At 42.8% G+C, this 22,015-nt stretch overlaps 1 protein-coding gene across 1 annotated transcript; it reads left to right on the top strand.

Annotated features, from left to right (window-relative positions):
- Nucleotides 1-527: 527 nt before the first annotated feature.
- LOC308635284 (ubiquitin carboxyl-terminal hydrolase 17-like protein 6) lies at nucleotides 528-20,442 on the top strand (the record flags this gene model as incomplete). The annotated part of the gene is made up of 5 exons (XM_081269644.1): nucleotides 528-758; nucleotides 10,300-10,426; nucleotides 10,780-10,873; nucleotides 18,786-18,886; nucleotides 18,977-20,442. The coding sequence occupies 5 exons, from the start codon at nucleotides 528-530 to the stop codon at nucleotides 20,440-20,442; spliced, it is 2,019 nt and encodes a 672-aa protein (XP_081125770.1).
- Between the last annotated feature and the right edge of the window lie 1,573 nt (nucleotides 20,443-22,015).

Raw genomic sequence — 22,015 nt, forward strand, 5'->3', positions numbered from 1 at the left:
AGCAGCCCCAGGCACCTGAAAGGTCATGAGGATGTGGATGCGGTTATCCAGGAACTCATCCCCCTGCAGAAATCCTTCTCCTCCTCTTCTATCTCTGCTCCTATCATCCCTCGCCTCTCCTTCCTCTTCTTCCTGTGGTCCAGGTGTGGGCAGGGCCACTTCCAAAGGCTGCCTAATTAGGAGCATTGGGCCTTCTTTTGTCCAAGGGATTGTCTATGAGCCCTGCGAATCCCTCCCTAGAAGAAATGGCTTTTCTAGAGGGAGAAGCCTGCAGCCTTAAGGTTGATTCTAAAGATAGTTCTCCTAACTCCATGAACTCTGAATTTGCAGCTGAAGCTGAAGGTCAGCAGGATGGGATGGAAGGACCAAACGAAGCCCAGAAAAGCAGCTGGAATAGGCTGGGGACCAGGACACCCAGCTGATCTACCTGAAGGCTCTACAGGACATCCCAGGGAAATCCAGTGCCCAGAAGGAAAGAAGCTGCCACCCCTAGGGTGAAGCCCAGCCCAGAAGTGTGTCCCAACCCTATGGAACGACCAGCCCTGAGCATCAAGGTCACTCCTCAGAAAGAGAAAGACTTGCCCCCAGAGGTCAGAGCCCAGGAGGAAGAGCCTGACAGGGGCAGCTTCTGTGACACCAGGGTGATTGTGGACCCTCAGGGGGAACCTGCTGAGGAGTCACTTGGTGACCAAAGGACAGTCATTGACAAGCCCTCTCCCCTGCTAGAATTTTTGGATGGCTCCAACATTCAAAGATGGGTTGAGAAATCCAAAAGCATTCAGATAGGAAGGTGGTGATGGAACACCCTCCATGAGGAGGCCACTGGTGTGACGTGGACGAGTCTCCGGGTCAGATTCTCTCAGGAGGAGCCTGTCTCCCTGAAGTACTCCGCAGTTCCAGAGCCTTCTTCCCTCTCCAGTGACCACAACATGTACCCCTCATTTGTACAGAAGTCCTTGGTGTGACTACACCAGCTACAGGCCAGCAGCCCAAGACTCCTGGCACCCCTCTGTGGGCAGCAGCCAGGACACAGCCTCCTAAGTGATCACCCCCCAGCTCCTCAGTGATCTCCCAGAGCCCCTCCAGAGACCCAGAGTCCCACTCCCTGCAGGTGTGCAGAAGCTCCCTGGAAGAAGTGAAGGAGAAAAGGACATTCTGAGCGGAGACTCCACCTCATCCCTGTGGCGGACAGGCATCTAGCTCCCTGACATGGGGCCATGAGGAGCCCAGCCTGAAGCAGGGCTTTATTGACACTCAGTGCCACTTGGCCATGCTGTACTCCAAGTTCTCGTTCAAGGGGACCTTTACAAGGTTCAGAAAAATGACAGCAGCTCCTTCCTCACCTCCAGGGCTGCATCTCTGACTTCTATGACACTGGGACACTGACAATCTGCCTGTGGGAGCAGCTGCTGAAGGAGGATCTGGTCTGGGGGGCCTTCAGCTGTCACCCAGATTTTGCACTTTACTATAGTGGGAGCTAAGAGAAGTCTGTTGCAGGCCTTGGGGCACCCCAGGTCATAGTCTTTGGGTAAATGGGCTGGGATTGCTCTTACTAGTGCACCTCGCCCGTCCCACAGCAGGGCAAGATAACCATGGTCTCTGTGGTCAGCTTTTCTCTTTTTTTTAGATGTTGAGACCTAACAGCAAGGTTTTTCTACTTGTAGAGCTAACAAATATAATTCCTAAAAGTTTCTGTGGATGTCATTTGTTAAATGCTTTATAAGCCACTGCTTATCATTTGGCCATGTTGTTTGTTTTGTTCAGTTTTGGAGTACTGGGGAAGGAATCCAGGCAGCGAGCTGCACTCCAGCTCCCCAGTATGCCTGGGGACCAGGGAGGAGAGGCATTTTGTGACTTCTCATGACTGACAATAGCATGAATCTTTCCTTCTTGGGAAGTCATCGACTTTGGGTGTTGTTTTGTTTTAAATGTGAAATATGCCCATTGCAGAATATTTGGAAAGTGCAAACAAGTGTGTAAAGATCATTCTCATTCACTCTGAAAAATTAAAAATAAAAATAAGAGGAGGCTCATGGTTTTTTGTAAAGAAAATTGTATTGGTTACTCTGAAGAAAAAAAAAAAGGTCCAGGACCAGATGGTTTCACAGCTGAATTAATTCATTTATAAATTTAAATGCCTTTAACACAAATGTGGGTCATATACCATAGTTTGATCAAGTGCTTAATTTCCAGGTACATAGCAATTTCCCACTCATATTTACCTTTATTCTCTGAACTATCTGAATTTTATTTAAAATTAAAAAATCTTATATTTTATCTATGTTGCTTTTTCTGTATTTCTAAGTATTTTATGTCAAATCTCAATAATATAATTTGTAAAATATGTACTTGGGAAGTATATCTAACCTTCTTTTATCCAATTAAGATTAATTGTGTATATTTTCAGGAATATTTAATAGAAGCCCCTATCCCTTCCCATGAACATTAAGAAAAGAAACATAATAGAGCTGGATTTTGACATTTTAATAACCTAATTTATATCGTCATCAAGTTTGTCATTTCCTGAATTGAAATCTCTAATTTATTTGACTTACATGTTTATTATTACAAATTAAATAAAAAAGGAAAGTGAACAGGTTTTAGATGATTTGTTTCACTGAAGCACTAGACCAATTGAAGGGGAATCTCTCACCCAATCTACATACAATGGCTCTAGAAAGGCAGTTTGATGAGATCACCTTTCAAAGTCACATGATAGCACTCTCAATCTACTCAAAAGGATCCAATCACATCTGATCCAATCATGATCCAATCATTTCTAACATACTTTGAAACTTATTGCTTGACATTTATGCATATTAAAACACACACACACACACATTTGAAAACTGAGAGAAATTTTATGTACTATTTCCAATATACTGCTTCATACTCCAACTTGGTTTTTGAAATAAATACAAGCACATTAACTGGAGTTGGTGGTGCACACCTTTAATCTCAGGAACTCAGGAGGCTGAGGCAGGAGGGTTGCAAGTTTGAGGCCTGCCTCAGGAAGTTAGTGAGACCATCAGCATTTCACAAAACACTTTCTCAAAATCAAAGAAAGGACTGGGGTTGTGGATCAGTGGTAAAGCATCCTTGGGTCAATTTCTAGCAGCTAAATAAACAAATAAATATGTAAAAATAGATCCACAAGTAATGTCACTCTCTTGTCTAACATACCTCTAGTTTATTCCATTGCACTGTGGGTTACTAGTTATCTACACAGGGGAACTAAGATTTTTAAAATGTTCTAGTTGTCTATTCATCAACATTAGTAATTTCCAGCTCTCAAATACCTCCCCCCTCTATACCTTCAGAATTTACCTGTATTCCTCATCCTGAACTTCCTGAGTCTTATTCCAAATTGATCCTTTGTGATAACTGGTGGAACCCTTCAGGAAAAGTCAACAAAAATGAGAAAGTTTAGCAATTCCACCTATGAGTTAAATGTTCTCTCATCTCTGCTTTCCTGTGTTTCTCACAGTGTCAAGATAAACAAATTCATGGTAGTCAGTCAAATTGTATTCATTTTCTCAGTTCAACATGAATTACAAATAGAACAATACCCTATATTAGAGAGAAAAAATTGAACAAACTCTGATGAGACAGATGTCTTGACTATAGTGACTCCATTTTGTTTAGGAAGTCCAGTTTGTGAACAGCCATGCCAAGTAGAAAGGTCACTACTGGGGCAAGTTGTTTTTCCTTTTGTTGTGGAAGCCCTCAGGAACATGGAAATACCTAACAGCAGCCTTTGGTTTCTGTAACTAGGGTAACTGGGCTTATTCTTATTGGCTAAGCCTCCTGGGGCCTGATTGTCATCTCTCACTTCTGTAACTTGGCTTCTTGCATTGGTAAACCAATAATGTCCCTTTCATGTTTTTTTGGCTTAAATATGAGGTCAGACTGAAGGGAGTGAGCCACTCTCACCATCTTACTTTAAGAGAGTAGAGTGTCCACTGCTGGCCAGCAATAAAGGCTTCATTGGAATGGCCATGTGTAGTCTGAGAGTTATTTGAGGGTCTCATATCGGTATAACAAAACTGATGAAGATTCACAATTTCTTATCATTAACTACCACTCTTAGGATGCTCCTTGAACAAGTGTCCCAATTATAATTTTGTACTAAGATCCAGCACACACTACGTCACCTCCAAAAAGAAGAGACTGATTGGGGGTCCCCTGTCTGTTTCTCTCTGCATTTCACCACTTTCAAGTGGACTCCAAAAATGAGGATGCTGCTTAATCAACATCATTTCCTTTTTGCAGTCAGGTTTCTGTCTGCTGCATGTACATAGTTTAGCCATTATTTGGAGGTTGGATTCATGCAGTAGTGAAAGAGGGAGAAGGAGAAAAATGTATCTACACATTTTATTCCAAATATGTCTAAATATTGGGACAAAATAAATGGTTAAAAACAATTAAGTCACTGATTTATAAGTCAGGATTCCAGGTCCAGCCAGGCTGGGTCCTCTGCAAACCTCTCAGGGCCCTCCAGTAGGTGTTGTCTGGGGCTGTGATCTCAGGAGAGCCTGCTGGTCCTCTTCATATCCCACAGACTGTTGGAAGGGTTCCATTCCATGGGGGCTGGGGACCTCAGTTTCCATACTCTGACTTCTGTCCCCTCCTATATGTCCCTGTCCCTTTGTATTCTATGAGGTACCCTGTATGATTTTTTTCTTCCATTTCAGGAGAGGGCAGTCAGGGCCTCAGGCTTGCTGGTTTTGCAGTGCACCACTGCATCTCACAACCAACCCAAGGTTGCTTCTTTAATGCCAGCGAGAGACCTTCTTAGGGTTGAAAACTGCCTGTAATTCCCCTTTGTGAGTCAGGAGGATAAAAGTGTCAGGCTCACCTGGTCAACTTTGATTCACTCTGGATTTTTCCCTGTGATTAACTGACAGTGAGTGGAAATTGTATCTGAAAAATCCCTTCATCATTGCCACATATCACAGCCCAGCTCTGAGAGTGTTAGTGCTCAGAGCCCCGGACATGGAATTACTTCTTCAACCAATAACATTCTGATCCCTAGGCAACAGAGACAGTGTGAGCTCCTAAGTTTTATGGAGAAGATACTGAGTAGAAAGTGCTGGGACTGACAGAAGAGCACAGTGTGAGGGGGAGAAAATGCCCCCTGGGGAGTTTTGAAGGGGCTGCTGCTAAGTAAGGTGGGGTTTTTTCTATTTTTTTTTTTTTTTATGGATCCATGGGCTTGACTTTCACCTGGGGCCCTGATGCTGAGTCTGGGGTCTTGGTCTCTCTCTACATGCTGCAGGCTGCAGACAGGGCTGTTTGGTCACATCAGGACACCTGGTGGTACCTAGGTGTGATGCTTGGCCCATGCCATGCCTTTTGGAGGCAGCCTTGGCAACTTTAAGGGAGACCCCTCTGGCCTTTGGACCGCTATCTTTGCACAGAGGACAGGGTTCTACCCAGAGTGCCTTAAATTCTCCTGGCAGGTGCCAGTGCCAGTCACTCTCTCTACATTTTTTTGGCCCAGGAGGTGAGTAGAAAGCAATTTCAGGGTTTGGGTGGAAGACAGCAGGGCAGAGTGTTCTCATGTTGGTGTTATTGACAGATGGCTGCCTTGAAAACACATGGTCCAGGACAATGTCTTCCTGATTACTCGAAGGCACATTGCCCTGCTTGGGTGCTGGGGGCAGAGTCCAGCACAAAGTTCTCATTAATACTACATCAAGTACAATTAAAATCAGTGCAATAATAGATGGAGCAAAGAAAAGAAACTTAAATGTAAAACAAATACAGTTAGTTTAAATATGAAGAAGTGCTTGACTACAGTGGTGATCCGGTGTTATAGTAAAGCTTTGTCCTGTTTCATAAATGGACTTCCAGACCACTCACATATAATCAAATCAAGCCTCTATTGAGTACAAGGGCACTCCTTATAAGCCTGAAAACCACAAAAGGGATGTTCAGGAGTCCAGCCAATGCAAACCAGCCAGGTTACAGAAGCGGGAGAGTGCAGTCAAGCGGTGGGAAGCCTGACTAATCACAGTTACCCAATCACCCCAGTTACAGAAACAGAGCCCTGTTGCCCTAGGTATAGAAACAATGCCCTGTTAGGTATTTCCATGTTCTTAAAGGTTTCTATAGCAAAACGAAAAGAACATCTTGCCCCCATTATAACCCTTCTACTTGGCATGGTTGTTTTACAGAATGGAGTCACAAAACAAAATGGAAAAATGATTTAAAAGGAAAATTAATTTACAGTGTCTACTTAATGCCATTCATGCCATATTAGAAAATACAGTTGCATTTTATCTGTTGTCCATTAACTTGTAAAGACTCTTTTCTATTGCGTGTCACTGGTTAGTGCAATTCTGAAGGCCCTCTTACTGTGGTTGTAACCTATGGAGGCCTCCTGCTGGCTTGTCTCTTCAGGTTTTTATATGCTCTAAGTTGTTGGAGCACAGGCTGCAATGGACTCTGTTGCTTCTGTTGTGTGAGGGTCCTCTAATGTAATCAGAAAGGGAAGTTCAATCTCCAGTTCCAATTAGAGAGGAGAGTAGAGCTCACTTTTAGCCATCCATGTAACATATGATAACATTTCATTAACATATGTTAACAATTTACTACTGATCTCTAAAACGATGTTCAATATGAGAAAAGTAAGAAATAAATACAATAGATGGTGATGAACCCAGCCTAATTCCATTTTAAGGTTGGGAGTCATTTTGTCACAAAGTTATGAAAAGTTAGTTTCGGTTTTATTATAAAGTAGTAAGATTTCTATTTGGCCTGACCCTCTGCTGTACAAACTTTTTTGGAATTCCTGCCCATCCTCTGAACTCACCCATGACTGTCTCTCCTTGACCAGATAAAAACCCTCCCTAACACCTGAGCAGTGCCACATAATTCTGATGTTAGAATCTCAATTTACTCTCTACCTTGAAATGTGAAGCCATGTAGATCATTAACCTGATCATTAACATCGGCCTTTGTATTACATTTGCCAGATCCCTGTTAGCTGTAAGTTACCACAACACTCCCTTTGTAACTTTTTGTGCTATAAAAACCTTTTCTTTCCTGTGAGTTGTTGCTGTTCTCTGGCCCAGCTTTTGGGGTGAGATAGTCACTGGCAAGCTCTCTTGTGTACACAATATAAGATTTCTTTAATTTGATGTAAAATTGGAGTCAGTGATCTTTTCTTTGTGTTGTGTTTCAACAGTAGCTGAAGCCTTAAGCATTAGTCAAACTATGAACACTATTCAATGTATTGGAAGGGGATGAAAAAGAAAATACAAAGGAAACAAGTGAGAAAGGGAAGGAAGACCACAGAAAAATAAGAGGAAGAAGAATGAAAGAGTAATGAAAGGGATGGAGGAGAGAGAAAACTACTGAGGAAAATTCCAGGTAATTGAAAACTTTGCCCGTTTAATAGATCTTTTCAAGAACGAATGTGGGGAGATTTTACAGGACACTTGAGAGTAAAGAAGTAGTGCAAAAACAATCACAAAGGGATCTGGGTTTTGTCCTTGCTGAGGATTTTAAAATGGGGAGGTTTCCATAGATTTGGATTTAACATCCCTGAGTATGAAAGTGTTTTTGACATGAAATCATTCTACTCATTTTTGCATCTCAACTTTGACCCAAACTGGACAAACTTGTCAGGGGTCTGTCTGCTTAGCTCTGCCTGCTTCTTGCCTGCTAATGAGCGTTGGAGGAAATTTTCCTGTTCAGAGCAGAATAAGTCCTCAGAGTGGCTCTCTTTTTTTCTGTCTATATTGGGAGTGTGGCTCTGGCTGCAGATGCTGGCCAGTCCCCTCTCCTGAACAGCCTGTGAGTCAATGCAGATTGCAAGACTCAGGTGCTTCCCATTTGCTGGGGGAGGAGTCTGAAAATTGCCTCCAGACACCTCTGGGCATGGGGGAACTGGGGCATACTGAGCTAGAATGCAGAAGGTAGCACCTTTCCACACCCCAACTATATACAGAGCTCTATGTCCTGGCGGCTTTGTCCCTATCTGAGAGTTCAGATCCCCTCTTTGAAATGGAACTCCCCTTTTGGTTGTCTCCACTCTGCAGACCTACAGCCTAGAAGCCAAATTTTCTGTCACTGCCCAAAGCTCCGGGTAAAACTTTAGCACATTCCCACTCCTGTGTCCAGGTGGACTCAAGACTTGGGCACGGAAGTCAGTGAAAATACAGGACCCATGGCCACTTCATCTTGGGTACACAATCAAAAGCAATCCCCATGATACCTCATTACAAGTTCTGCTCCCTCACATGTTGAAGTGTAGCATTAGAGAAGCATGCTGAGGCAAGCATATAAAGCAGGGTTTATTTAAAACTGGGTAACAGACTTCTCCTGTGAGGGAGAAGGGCGCCATAGCTGCTATCCTGGTATCCCAAGAAGTGAGGTGTCCTGCCCTTTTTATAGGTCCTAGACTTCCTTTGTTCTCCTTCCCTCTTCTTATCTTTCTCCTTCCTGCTTACAGGACTAGGCCAAGGAAATGCTCAGCAGGATGGTCAAAAGGTGGGAAAAAGTTGGGCTGAAGGGCAAAGGGCAGGGTGGAGCAGCTCAGGGCAAATTCATTAACAACCTTATAGTTCACTATAGGGAGGAACAATTCCTGGGACAGGTCACCTTAGCAACAGGTAGGAGCTGGGGTAATTTCTCCCTGAGTGTGGAGAAAGCTTCCTAAAGGAATGACATTTTTATCCCTCAAGGGACAGTGTCCAGCTTCCAGACTCACTCAAAATTGGCCTCTTCATCTGACCTGATTTGATTTGCCTATCTATGCTGACTGCCTGTCTAATTCTGGCTTCACCAAAACAAAGAATAATAAAAGAAAAAAACCAAACCAAACAAAAACCAAAAGAAACTGCAGGGATTTCTAATTTCTTGGGCAGCAAGTGGACACAGAATGTCTGTAAGCTGGCAAGACTCCCACATTCTCTACATTGCTGGGAAAAGCCAATTTCTCTCCCATACTGATTTCTTCTCAGTATCAGAATGGTTTTCTAGCTCAGACTGTGAAATTGCTGGACAACACAGCCTGCTTCCTCTTCACCTTTTACCCTTGCCACTACTTTTTGAGAGAGAGAGAGAGAGAGAGAGAGAGAGAGAGAGAGAGAGAATTTTAATATTTATTTTTTAGTTCTTGGCGGACACAACATCTTTGTTGGTATGTGGTGCTGAGGATCGAACCCGGGCCGCATGCATGCCAGGCGAGCATGCTACCGCTTGAGCCACATCCCCAGCCCAAATGTCAACTTTTGATAATCCCCCCCCAAGAAAAACCTAATTAATCAAGATCATTTTTATTCCCAATATTGTTACAACTTACTAATAAAATATTCCTTCATATTTCATACTGGAAGTTGTTTACACCAAGGTATGTTAACTTAATTGATGTTTGTCATTAAAATATACTAGTAAATCACGTAGTAGAGGAAGCAAATTTTTTGAACAACTGGATACATGAAAACTAATAAAGAAATAGAGAAATGAGATCAAGATATCAGAGAGATTTTGAAAAGTAGTCTTTGGAGCTCAAGAGAGAATTGAGGATGAGAGTTGTAGTAAGGGTTGGTTGCTGGGATTCTGCCTCAGAGTACAAGTCTCAGAGACTTTGCCTTGTGCTGCTCAAATGTCTGTCCTTCACCTTATTCTGACCTCCTTGGTCACATTGAGAAGAGTGACTCTTCCTACTGACACCAAGTTACATGTAGTTTGCTCAGTTCTCAAAAATTCTGAAGATTGGTTCAAGAATGACTGCATTTTTCTGGTTATAGGGTTATAGTTTAATCATGTTTTGAAGATATAAAAAAATTCATTGGCTGTTTAAACACTCACATTTTTTACTAAATATTTTACTGATGAGGGATATTAGATACCTCTTTGTGAAAATGACTATTTTATACATAACCAATTTTCAAGATGACAAATTAATGTTAAGGTTGGCCTGGTGATAATTCTGGAAAGTTATTTAAATAAATGGGGATTTAAATTTTAGTTGAAAAGATTCAAGTGAAAACTTTATAATAGCCTGATTGAAAGTTATTCTTACCAGTCCTTAAATTTTTTTTTCATATTTCATGATTCTCTATCATTCCATATTCCTTTAGTATAAATTCTATGAATTCAATGTATGTACATTCTGGGTTTCTGAAATTAAGAATGTTGGAAGCTGAAAATGAATAGGCTGGTGCTTTAACAGTTTGATCTCCTGCACACCTAGTTTCCCCTCTGCCTCATGCTGTCCTCTCAACCCTTCTTTTGTGAAGTTGATCTCCTTGCTCTTCCTAAACTAGCTTGTCAATACCGTCCTAGGAATTGGTGACCACTGAAGATGTAAGCAAAAGTTTCACCCAAGAAGAGTGGGCCATGCTGGACCCATGTCAGAAAATGCTACACGGATCAGTGATGCTGGAAATCATTAATCATCTGGTATCAGTTGGTAAGTCCATTAATGATATATATGAAAGATGTGAGGGTATACCTATTTCTTCAATAACAGTATCTGGAATAGCCTCTCTCTATTCAACTCCAATCTCTGTCCTGACTTTCTCATAGAACTTACAATTACATGCAAGAAAGCTGATCTTATTTATTACTTTAATTACAACTTATTTTACACCACACTACAATATAGTCCACACCATAATGTTATGTATCCATTAAACTTAAATTATACATAGACCTGATATTTGTAAATCATTATACTTATATTGTCACTGTGCTGGAGGATTGAATACCAAAACAAGAGAATTCTGAACATTTTTGTGTGATTATCTGGATTCCATTTGAAAGTAATATTTAGTGGAGAGATGAAGTACCTGAAAGAACTGCTGATCTGGCATTCTTTGAATGTCATTGTGAGCATTGGTGCCTTCAGTCCTCCCTGGTATGGGAGCATTCTAACTTTATTCTGCTGCAGTGAGTGAACTTCAAAATTTTCTCTGCTAAATACTTTCTCCCAGTGCCTTGGTTCTCTATTGTTGTTAACGCATCTTCTTGGTCTTGTCGCTAATGCACATTTCTTGGCAGAAATGCTAAAATCCAATGGCTTTTTTTTTTTTTTTTTTTTTTTTACCATGCATAGGGTATCTGTTCTGCAAATCAGATGTGAATTTGTATCTGGAGGAAGGAAAAATCCTGTGGATGGGAGAAGGGACAGGATTTCTCCCAAGGCAGAGTGCAGGTAAGAGACAGAGACATTTGTGATTCTACAGAGATGGTTGCCCAGCCAGTGACTGAGCTTGGAAATATTAACTGACATAGCTGTGAAATTAATGTGGTTGTCTAAAATATAGTAGGGGACCATGGGACAAAATTTCTCATGTATGATGTAGCTTCTTTTAATCTAAATTCAAAATGTTTCCACTATATTTAGATTTTCATTGAGGGGAAAACCTGTTAGTGTGTTTTTTAGGTCAATTTTCATGTCTCTTTTTCAGATTTTCTCCTTTAAATTTTTTTCTCCATTACTTTTTTAACAATAATTCTATGATGATGTTTTTTTTTATAATTCCCAGTGTTCTATTTTTCCAAGATATGTATTTTTTTTAATCTAAGCCATATCCTCCATGAAAGAGTCAATGATGAAAAAAGGCATTCTCATGAGATTGTTGACTTTCAACTTTGTGTCTCTGAATTTCATGCTACCAATTTGTATTTCCAACTTTTCTAGGGATGTAAATGAATATCAAAAACATGAAATGATATGCAGAGCAGTTTTGAAAAGAAAGGCTACACCCATCAACAGGTCAATGGTAAGTTTCAAGAATGGGAACACTCATTATGTAAGTTAAAAACCTGTCTGTGGAATAAATTAGTGACCAAGTACAATTTGATGGCTGTCATTATGTTGGGAATACACAACTTCTGTGTTAAAACATCTGTATAGCTTGCATTCTGGGAGAAATTAAAAAGATTCCAAATGCACAAGCATTTCTCATGTAGCTATTTGAAATACTGAAGACCATAGATTTAATCAGAGCCCCTTTAAATAAAATACTAGTAAATGGAAAATACTTGGCTCACCTGGGAATTATCTACAATGTTCACGAAATTAAAAGTAAGAAGATTTTCATTTTCATATTACAATGGATTGTTCTAAGATTCTTATGTAAAAAAAATTAAGTTTATATGGAGACATTGTTAAGAAATGTTCATCTTCTTTACAAAACAGGAATCTCATTTTAAAGAGTATTCCTTAAAATGGAGAAAAGAAAGGAACTACTGGGACAACAAACACTGTGCACCATCCCTTGCTGACAATTTGTATCTTGGTGAAAACAAGAAAAATGATTGTGTCTCATGTGAAGGGCAAGAATATTTGAAAGGACATAGGAACTGTTTACAACCTAGAAAATTCAACAAGAATGACCCTGGAGAGATACAATATGAATGTCATCTATGCAGCAAATCCTTTAATCAAACCTCTGATCTAAGCAGACTCAATGAAACTAGAACAGGGGGAAAGAATTGTGAATATAATTTTTCTGAGAAAGTCTTCAGTTACTGCTCTAAGCATAGACAACATGAGAGAACCCAAACAGGTGATAAACAAAATGAATGCCACGTGTGTCAGAAAGCCTTCAGGAAGTCTTACAACCTCAAAATGCATGAGAAAGTCCATACTGGAGAGAAACTATACAGATGTCATCGGTGTGGGAAAGCTTTTTGTAAATTATACAACCTTCAAATGCATGATAAAATCCACACAGGAGAGAAACCATACAAATGCCGTGTGTGTGGGAAAGCCTTCAGCAAATCAGTTCATCTTCGTCGTCATCAGATAACCCACACGGGAGAGAAACCATACCAATGTCAATTGTGTGGGAAATCCTTTGGTCAATCATGCTACCTTAGAATACATGCAAAAATTCACACTGGAGACAGACCATACAAATGCCATGTGTGTGGGAAAGCCTTCAGCAATTCAGTTCACCTTAGTCGTCATCAGATAATCCACACGGGAGAGAAACCATATCAATGTCAATTATGTGAGAAATCCTCTAGTCAAACATGCTACCTTAAACTTCATCAGAGAACACACACTGGAGAGAAACCCTATCAATGCCACCTGTGTGGGAAAGCCTTCAGTCAATCTTGTTACCTTAAACCACATCAGAGAATCCACACTGGTGAGAACCCATATGTATGTGGTGTATGTGGGAAAGCCTTCAGTCTATCATCTGGCCTGAGACACCATGAGAAAACACATACTGGAGAGAAACCATACAAATGCCCTATGTGTGGGAAAGCCTTCAGTCGATCATCTGGTCTCAGAGTTCATGAGAGAACACACACTGGAGAAAAATAACATGCATGCCAGCTGTGTGGCATACTCCTTGGCCATCACCCTAGTATGGAAAAATGAAACATGACTTGCCTTGGAGAGTGGCCATGGGAGTGTTGCCTGTGTGGAAAGGCCTCTCTTTAAGACCCTAACCTTAGAAAAATCGAGCCAGCTCAATGGAGAGAAACCTCATGAGTGGCATCTATGTGGGAAAGGCTTCAGTCAATCTTACTACCTTAGACTGCACAAGAAAATGTACAAGAAATCAATCGTAGGAATGTCAGCTGTTTGGGAGGTCCTGCCAATGTTCTGCATGTAGGAACCCATGATGGAGACAAACTTGAGTTTCTGTAGCCTATATTCTAACCTGCTATTACAAGATATAAGAACTAAAAATTTTTTTCTCTGTAGTTCACATATTTTTGCTCCTACTCATATTTTTTCCTACTTCCAAATTTGAAAATTATTTGATTCTTAACCTAGCTTCTTTCTTAGTAATATGTTAAGTTATAAATGTTCATCTGAGTGCTCTTTTATCCCAGAAATTCTAATATTTGAAGCTTTTATTATCACTTCTTCCAAAACACTGTTTATTTCCTTCTCTTGTGCCTTCTTCCTTGACCTGTGAGGTATGTATAGGTGTTCCATTTTGTGTTGAAGGGCCTGAAGTGTGGTGATGGGATTCTATAGATCTTAAGGTGATTGATTTCTAATATAATCAATTATGCATTAAACAATCTGCATGATTTTAACTTTTTTAAAAGGCAATGGAAATGCTTCAAATTTAAAATATAAGATTGTATTAGTTACGTACATGTCAAAACTATCAAATTGCATGCTTCCACTATGTGCATTTCATTGTACTTCAATTTTACCTCAATAAAGCCATGAAAAAAATGTGAAGAAATGTTCAATTGTACTTGTGAAATCTAAATCTGAGCACCCCATAATTGAAGAACACCCTTAATCAATATGAAAAAAGTTGAAGTAATTTGAATCCTCTCTTGACATACACAAGTCCCTGTAAAATAAGCCATATGAATGATGTTTGATTGAAAAGGTCATAATAAGTGATCTTTCTTAAATGGCATATGCTTATTTTAAACCCTGTCAAGAAAAGAATGTAGTAACCTACAGTTTCAACTCTCAGCTTTCAACCAACCAGAGTGTTTGACAGGAAAGTCATATTGACACTGTCCAGGTCCTAGACAGGGTTTCCTCAATCCTGTGTACCTTCAGAGCATACCCCACCCCCTTGTATTCCTCAGGAACTTCTTGAGCTTCATTCACATTGGTTCCCTTGTGTCCACTGGGGGAACTTTTCAGAATTAAACAAGTTTATTTTTAAATTTGCATTTTCAAGGACTTCACATTCAAGTTTAATGTTCTCTCATCTCTCCACTTAATCTGGTATTTGCAAAGGTGAAGCAAGTGGAATGATTGAATTTACATTATTAAGTGACAGTTGTATTCCTATTACTCAGATCAACAATAATTAAAACACAAAAAACACAATTTTAACGTGAGAGACATAATGAAACAAAAAGTTTGGTTTGCAATTTGTTGCATTTAATGATAATTTCCCCATGTTCTTTGAACAAGAAAACCCATATTAATTTGTGCTGGCATTTGTGTAATATGTAGAAAGTCTTGATTATACCACCAAGGAGATATATTTGGTAGTTTTTTTTTCTTTTTCCTGATTTTCACCAACATCAGAATCAACTGGATTTAGAAGATACAAATGAAAGTTGTTTCACATGATTCTCTTTCTCAGCCCGTTCTCCATCTCTTTCATGTACATCATTTAAATCTTCTTTGGATGTTCAATTTATGTTGTGAATTGTTGGAAGGAGAAAGGGAAATTCTCTGTGCTTCTTTTCTAGTTATGTGCAGCACATTGCCAGAAACTGAGTGGCAACACCAATAAAATCCATTAAGTCATAGACTCACAGGTCAGAAGTCCAAGTCAGAGCAGGTTGGATCCTCTGGAAGCCTCTCACAGGACCTCATGCAGGTGGTGGCTGCATCATGATCTCCTTGGGGCCTGTTGATTCTCTCTTTCTCAGTCTTTGGTGCAGTTCCTTGGGGGCTGTGGGGCTCTGGACCTGAATTTTGACACCCTGAGTTTTGTTTCCTCTCATATGTCTCTTGATATTCTGTGAGAATTTGCAGATTTGGGTGTGTTTGTGTTTGTTGCAGTGTTTGATTCTTTGGGCTGGCTAGACAAGCACTGTACCACTGCACTGTACCCAGGCCCACAGGTGCTTCTTCTGTGCCTGAAGGGGACCTGTTCAGAGTTTGATTCTGTCTGCACACCTCCTAACACAAGTAATAGATTCCTGTTACACCACTCAGCTTTTCAGGTTCTCTCAGGTGCCTTCCCTTTCTTTGATTAGCTCACAGTGTCTGTAATTGCACGAATAAACTACCCCCCTCATTGCCAGTTTTTGTGGCTGTGAACAAAATATATGACAAGAACAACTTATAGAACAAGCATTTTGTTTTGGACTCAGTTTTAGAGTTTCAACCCATGGCCACCTGACTGCAATACTTTAGGCCTGAGGTGAGGCAGAACATCCTGGCACAAGGGCATGAGAGAGAAAAGATACTCTCTAATGGCAACCAGGAGCAGAGAGAGTGAGGAGCCAGGGATGAGGTGCTTATTCCCCAAGGGCATTAGGGGACTACTTCCTCAAGCTCTGGCCCAACTTCCAACAGTTTCCATCTGGTTTGGTCTCAACGTCTAAAAAAAAGAGAAAAGCTGACCACAGAGACCGTGGTTATCTTGCCCTGCTGTGGGACGGGCGAGGTGCACTACTAGTAAGAGCAATCCCAGCCCATTTACCCAAATAATAAATAAAATTGAAAGGCCTTTTGCTACAAAGACCAGAAAATATAAACACAAATAAAATAACAGAGGAGAGGCAGGTGACCTGAATAAATTAGAGGTGACAGGAGACATTACAACTGACACCAGAGAAACTAAGGGAATCCTGAATCATGAGGAATTCTTTTTGAAAAAAAAATGCTAATAAATTTTAAAATCTTGAGGAAGTGGATAAATTCCTACCCAAATTCCTTCCCTTGGACATAAAATGCCCATGACATTTTAAAATTGACCTCAGTATATATTCAAAACACAAGGAAGAAATTGAACCAGTTGTTGTAAAGATTCTCCCAAGGAACATCCATTGGTAGATAGGATCACTGCTGAGTTTCAGCAAATTTTTGACAGGATCTAAAAGCAATGCTTCTCACATGCTTCCATACAATTGAAAGGGGGGAACATTTAGAAACCGATTCCATGGGGCCTGTTAGTGGCAGAGCAGGCTGAACCAATGTCAGCTGCAGGGTGGGCTGAACACTTGACCCTCACCCATCTGGTTCCTTATCCCTTGTTTGCCTCAAGTCAGAACACTTAACCCCACTCAAGGCTGAACACTTGACCCCCACACATCTGGTGCAAAGGAAACCCACATCTAACTTCTTCCCTCTCATTGAGGGCAGAAGATGAGACCCTTAGCAACTACTGTATGATCCAATCACTGTGGGCCAACAAAGCAGCTTGCAGACCCAGAGACCCTGTCAGATTTTGGCTATCAAAACTCTCCCCTCTCCTTCTCTCTCCTTCCTGTCACTCTCTCTTCCCCTCTCTCTCTCTCTCCCTCTCCCTCTCTTTTCTCTTTTTTTTCTCTCTTGTGCTTTGCTGTCTTCTCTCTCTCTCTCACTCTCTCTCTTTCTCTCTCTCTCTCACTCTCTTTCTCTTTCACTCTCTCTCACTCTCTCTCTTTCTCTTTCTCTCACTCTCTTTCTCTCTCACTCTCTCTCTCTCTCTCTCTCTCTCTCTCTCACCACAATAAAGATCTCTTGGTCACTCCAAGTGTCGTGGTCACTTTCCTTTCAGAGCCAACCTTCACCTGTTTATTTACCCAAACTGAGGAGGACACAAGAGAAAAAGCAAAAATGAACTAACCACTGACATTCGGCCATGAAGAAGGAAATCCTGTCAACGTCAAGAGCTTTCCTGGAACTGGAAGACCCCACATTCTACACACTGAAAGATAAGGCTCCAGGGCTGGGCTGTAGCTCAGTGGTAGATCACTTGCCTTGCAGGTGTGAGACCCTGGGTTTGATCCTCAGCACCACATACAAGTGAATAAATAAATAAAGATTTAAAACATAAAAGGCTCCAGTGTTTTCTCTCATGTGTGGAAACTAAAGGAAACAGATGACTGAAAGGTAGAGGTGGGATCCCCAAGGACTGGGAAGGGTATGGCTAGGGTGAGAGATGGAAATTGAAGACAGAAGAAGGGGAAATGGGTAGAAGGTTGGGTGAACAGGGGAAAGCTTGACATGTGCATGGATGAAACTACCAGGATGAAGCCCATTAATTTGTTCAATTTACAGTTTAAAATGCCCAGGGCAAAAACGACCAGTTTCCATAGAACTCCTGGACCTCCCCATAGAGCCCAGAATGGTGGAGTAGGTTTCCTTTGAAATTTGAATCTTCCTGCAGTCATTCAAATGTTGAATGATTAATATAATCCTTCTAAACGCAAACACCCCTGTTTAAAATGAAGTGAGGCTTACCCAAGGACTACACCTCCATCATCTCCTGTTTCTCCTCTACTCTTTTCCCCAGCCATACTCTGAAGAACCCATTGGGAAGGGAATCCAACCTGAGGTCCATCTGTCCATCCCTAGTCTGTCAGCAGGCTGTCAGGAAGGTGGCTGCTGGGCAAACACCACAGGAGCAGAGTCAGCTTCCTAGATGTCACATTATCTTGAACATAATAAAAATCTTATTCCCTGCCTCCTTGATATTTCTGCCAAAGACAAGCAGACATATTCCTAAAGGACTTCCTTTTGAATTCAAAACCATCATGGAAATGTGTCAGGACCCGTCCAGCATGACTTGGTTTATTGAGAAGGAAAAGAAATGTATCTTTTTAATCAGAAAAGTGGTTTAAAAGTTTAATAATACTTATATATTTTAATAAGTAAAAACATTTTAATTGAGATATTACCATTATGAATATGTGCACGCCTCAAAATGCTTATGAAATGGGGTTATAAAAATACTCCTTGGGCTGGGGATGTGGCTAAAGCGGTAACAGCGCTCGCCTGGCATGTGCCTGGTGCTGGGTTCGATCCCCGGAACCACGTAAAAATAAAATAAAGATGCTGTGTCCACCGGACAATGAAAAAAAAAATATTAAAAATTCTCTCTCTCTCTCTCTCTCTCTCTCTCTCTCTCTCTCTCTCTCTCTCTCGCCCTCGCTCTCTCTCTCAAAAAACAAACAAACAAACAAAAAAACAAAAACTCCAGAGATCCACAAACAGGAAAAAGAGTCAACCAGTCTCTCCAGGAAGTGAACTGACCACACCCAAATCCCTAATCCAATTAAGTGCTTGCAGGTGATTGGTGGATCTGTCAGGAAGTTAGTGGGTGTGGTCAGGAGGCTGAGCTATAAAAGGCTGAAAACATGGACCCGGCTGTCATTTGAAGGCCGGCTCCGAAGGAGAAGCTCTCTCCTCTCGAGATTCAGCGGGGAGACCTGGTGGTCACTGCTCCTGGAGACATGGAGGCAGCTTCACTCCACTGTGGAGGTGAGTCTCAGTTTCATGACTGTATAAAACCTGAATGTTCATCAAATGCAGCTGATGCTAAAGTCCATTTGGGTCCTTCTCTACCTGCAGAGTCATCGTTGTCACCTTGCCCTGACGCACAGTTAAATAAGAATTCAGCTCCTGTGGGGCCACTGCTGGCTCCTAGAGGGAAACTTTGTCTGAACTGGCAGAGACCGTCCGCGGCTGGTGCTGGGCTGCAGAACATGGGAAACACTTGCTACGTGAATGCAGCCCTGCAGTGCCTGACATACACACCTCCGCTGGCCAACTACATGCTGTCCCAGGAGCACTGCCAGCGCTGTCCTCGTCACAGGGCCTGCATGCTGTGTGTGATGCAAGCCCACGTGAGGCGGGCTCTCCGCCACCCTGGGGATGTCATTCAGCCCCTGCCTGCTTTGGTTGACGGCTTCCACACTTCCCGGCAAGAAGATGCCCATGAATTTCTGCTCTTTACTCTCCATGCCATGCAGGAAGCATGTCTGCGTGGGCACAAGAGGCCGGGTGCTCACTCCAAGGACCCTACCCTCATGCGCCAGATATTTGGAGGGTGCTGGAGATCGCAAATCAAGTGTCTCCACTGCTGTGGCCTTTCAGACACTTTTGACCCCTACCTGGACATTATGCTAGACATCACGGCAGCTCCCAGTGTGCAGCATGCACTGGAGCACTTGGTGAAGCCTGAGTGGCTGGAAGGGGAGAACGCCTACCAGTGTGGTGTTTGTCAGAAGAAGAGGCCAGCCTGCAAGACCCTGACCCTGCAGAAGGCACCAAAGGTTCTTATGCTTGTATTGAAACGGTTTTCGGATCTCACAGGGGAAAAAATGGCTAAGCACGTGCACTATCCTGAGTGTCTCGACATGCAGCCATACATGTCTCAGCAGGGCAGAGGCCCGCTGGTGTACGCCCTCTATGCTGTGCTGGTCCATGCCGGGGTGAGCTGTCGCAGCGGACACTACTATTGTTACATAAAAGCTGGCAATGGCCAGTGGTACAAAATGGACGATGCTAAGGTAGTGGCCTGTGACATTACTTGTGTCCTGAGTCAGCGTGCCTATGTCCTCTTTTATGTCCAGAAGAGTGAACTTGAAACTGACAATGGGAGTGTGTCCCTGGGCAGGGAAACAATAGCGCTTGGGCCTGAGGACAATATCTTGAGAGCCACTCAAGGAGAGCTCCAAGGAGACTCCTGTAGCAAAGCAGTAGAGCCAGAAGAGCGCTTGGTGGATACAGCTACTGGAGAAATCACCTTGGATCAGTGGAAATTTCTCCAAGAACAGAACCGACCAAAGTCTGAATTCAACCTCAGGAAAGTGGAATTCACTCTGCCTCCCAATGTTGTTGTGATTCACCAGTCAAAACACAGAGAAAAGGAGAACATAATGGATAAGCAGGAAAAATACAAGCAGAGCAAGGATACCAAGCACAGCATGCGTGAGGAGTTGGTGAACACTGGCCAACTCCCGTGTCTTGCAGGAAGGCCCAGAGCCAACAAGAAGAAGAACAAGCAGGGCAAGAGGACAGTAATTGTGGTCTAGCAATCCAGGGCACTGTGAAGGCCTTTGTATTGCAAACTAATGGTAAGTACTTAGCAGTCCCTGGAGTGCTTTGAGTTCCCTGAAGTAGAGGAGTGCAAACAGAAGCCTGGGTGATCACAGAATCCAGTTGTGGGTTTGGGAGTCAAACCAAAGCCTTTAGTCAGTCTCCAATCATTGGGACTTCTCCAAAGTGCCATGGCATCCCTGAAACCTTGAGAATAGTGGTGGATGGGCAGTGGAAAGAGGGAAAGGTGCCCATGGCATCCAAGCAGTTCAAGGTCAAGTACCACTGCAGAAGGTTGTCCCAACAAGCTCAGCTGCCTCCAGAGCCCAGGGACGTGGCACTCTCCAGCTGCCAGCTCACCCCCTGTTCCTGAGGGGGCAGCAGCCCCAGGCACCTGAAAGGTCATGAGGATGTGGATGCGGTTATCCAGGAACTCATCCCCCTGCAGAAATCCTTCTCCTCCTCTTCTATCTCTGCTCCTATCATCCCTCGCCTCTCCTTCCTCTTCTTCCTGTGGTCCAGGTGTGGGCAGGGCCACTTCCAAAGGCTGCCTAATTAGGAGCATTGGGCCTTCTTTTGTCCAAGGGATTGTCTATGCGCCCTGCGAATCCCTCCCTAGAAGAAATGGCTTTTCTAGAGGAAGAAGCCTGCAGCCTTAAGGTTGATTCCAAAGATAGTTCTCCTAACTCCATGAACTCTGAATTTGCAGCTGAAGCTGAAGGTCAGCAGGATGGGATGGAAGGACCAAACGAAGCCCAGAAAAGCAGCTGGAATAGGCTGGGGACCAGGACACCCAGCTGATCTACCTGAAGGCTCTACAGGACATCCCAGGGAAATCCAGTGCCCAGAAGGAAAGAAGCTGCCACCCCTAGGGTGAAGCCCAGCCCAGAAGTGTGTCCCAACCCTATGGAACGACCAGCCCTGAGCATCAAGGTCACTCCTCAGAAAGAGAAAGACTTGCCCCCAGAGGTCAGAGCCCAGGAGGAAGAGCCTGACAGGGGCAGCTTCTGTGACACCAGGGTGATTGTGGACCATCAGAGGGAACCTGCTGAGGAGTCACTTGGTGACCAAAGGACAGTCATTGACAAGCCCTCTCCCCTGCTAGAATTTTTGGATGGCTCCAACATTCAAAGATGGGTTGAGAAATCCAAAAGCATTCAGATAGGAAGGTGGTGATGGAACACCCTCCATGAGGAGGCCACTGGTGTGACGTGGACGAGTCTCCGGGTCAGATTCTCTCAGGAGGAGCCTGTCTCCCTGAAGTACTCTGCAGTTCCAGAGCCTTCTTCCCTCTCCAGTGACCACAACATGTACCCCTCATTTGTACAGAAGTCCTTGGTGTGACTACACCAGCTACAGGCCAGCAGCCCAAGACTCCTGGCACCCCTCTGTGGGCAGCAGCCAGGACACAGCCTCCTAAGTGATCACCCCCCAGCTCCTCAGTGATCTCCCAGAGCCCCTCCAGAGACCCAGAGTCCCACTCCCTGCAGGTGTGCAGAAGCTCCCTGGAAGAAGTGAAGGAGAAAAGGACATTCTGAGCGGAGACTCCACCTCATCCCTGTGGCGGTC

This window comes from Spermophilus citellus (assembly GCF_964194105.1).
Source record: "Spermophilus citellus genome assembly, chromosome: 16".
NCBI lineage: Eukaryota > Metazoa > Chordata > Mammalia > Rodentia > Sciuridae > Spermophilus > Spermophilus citellus.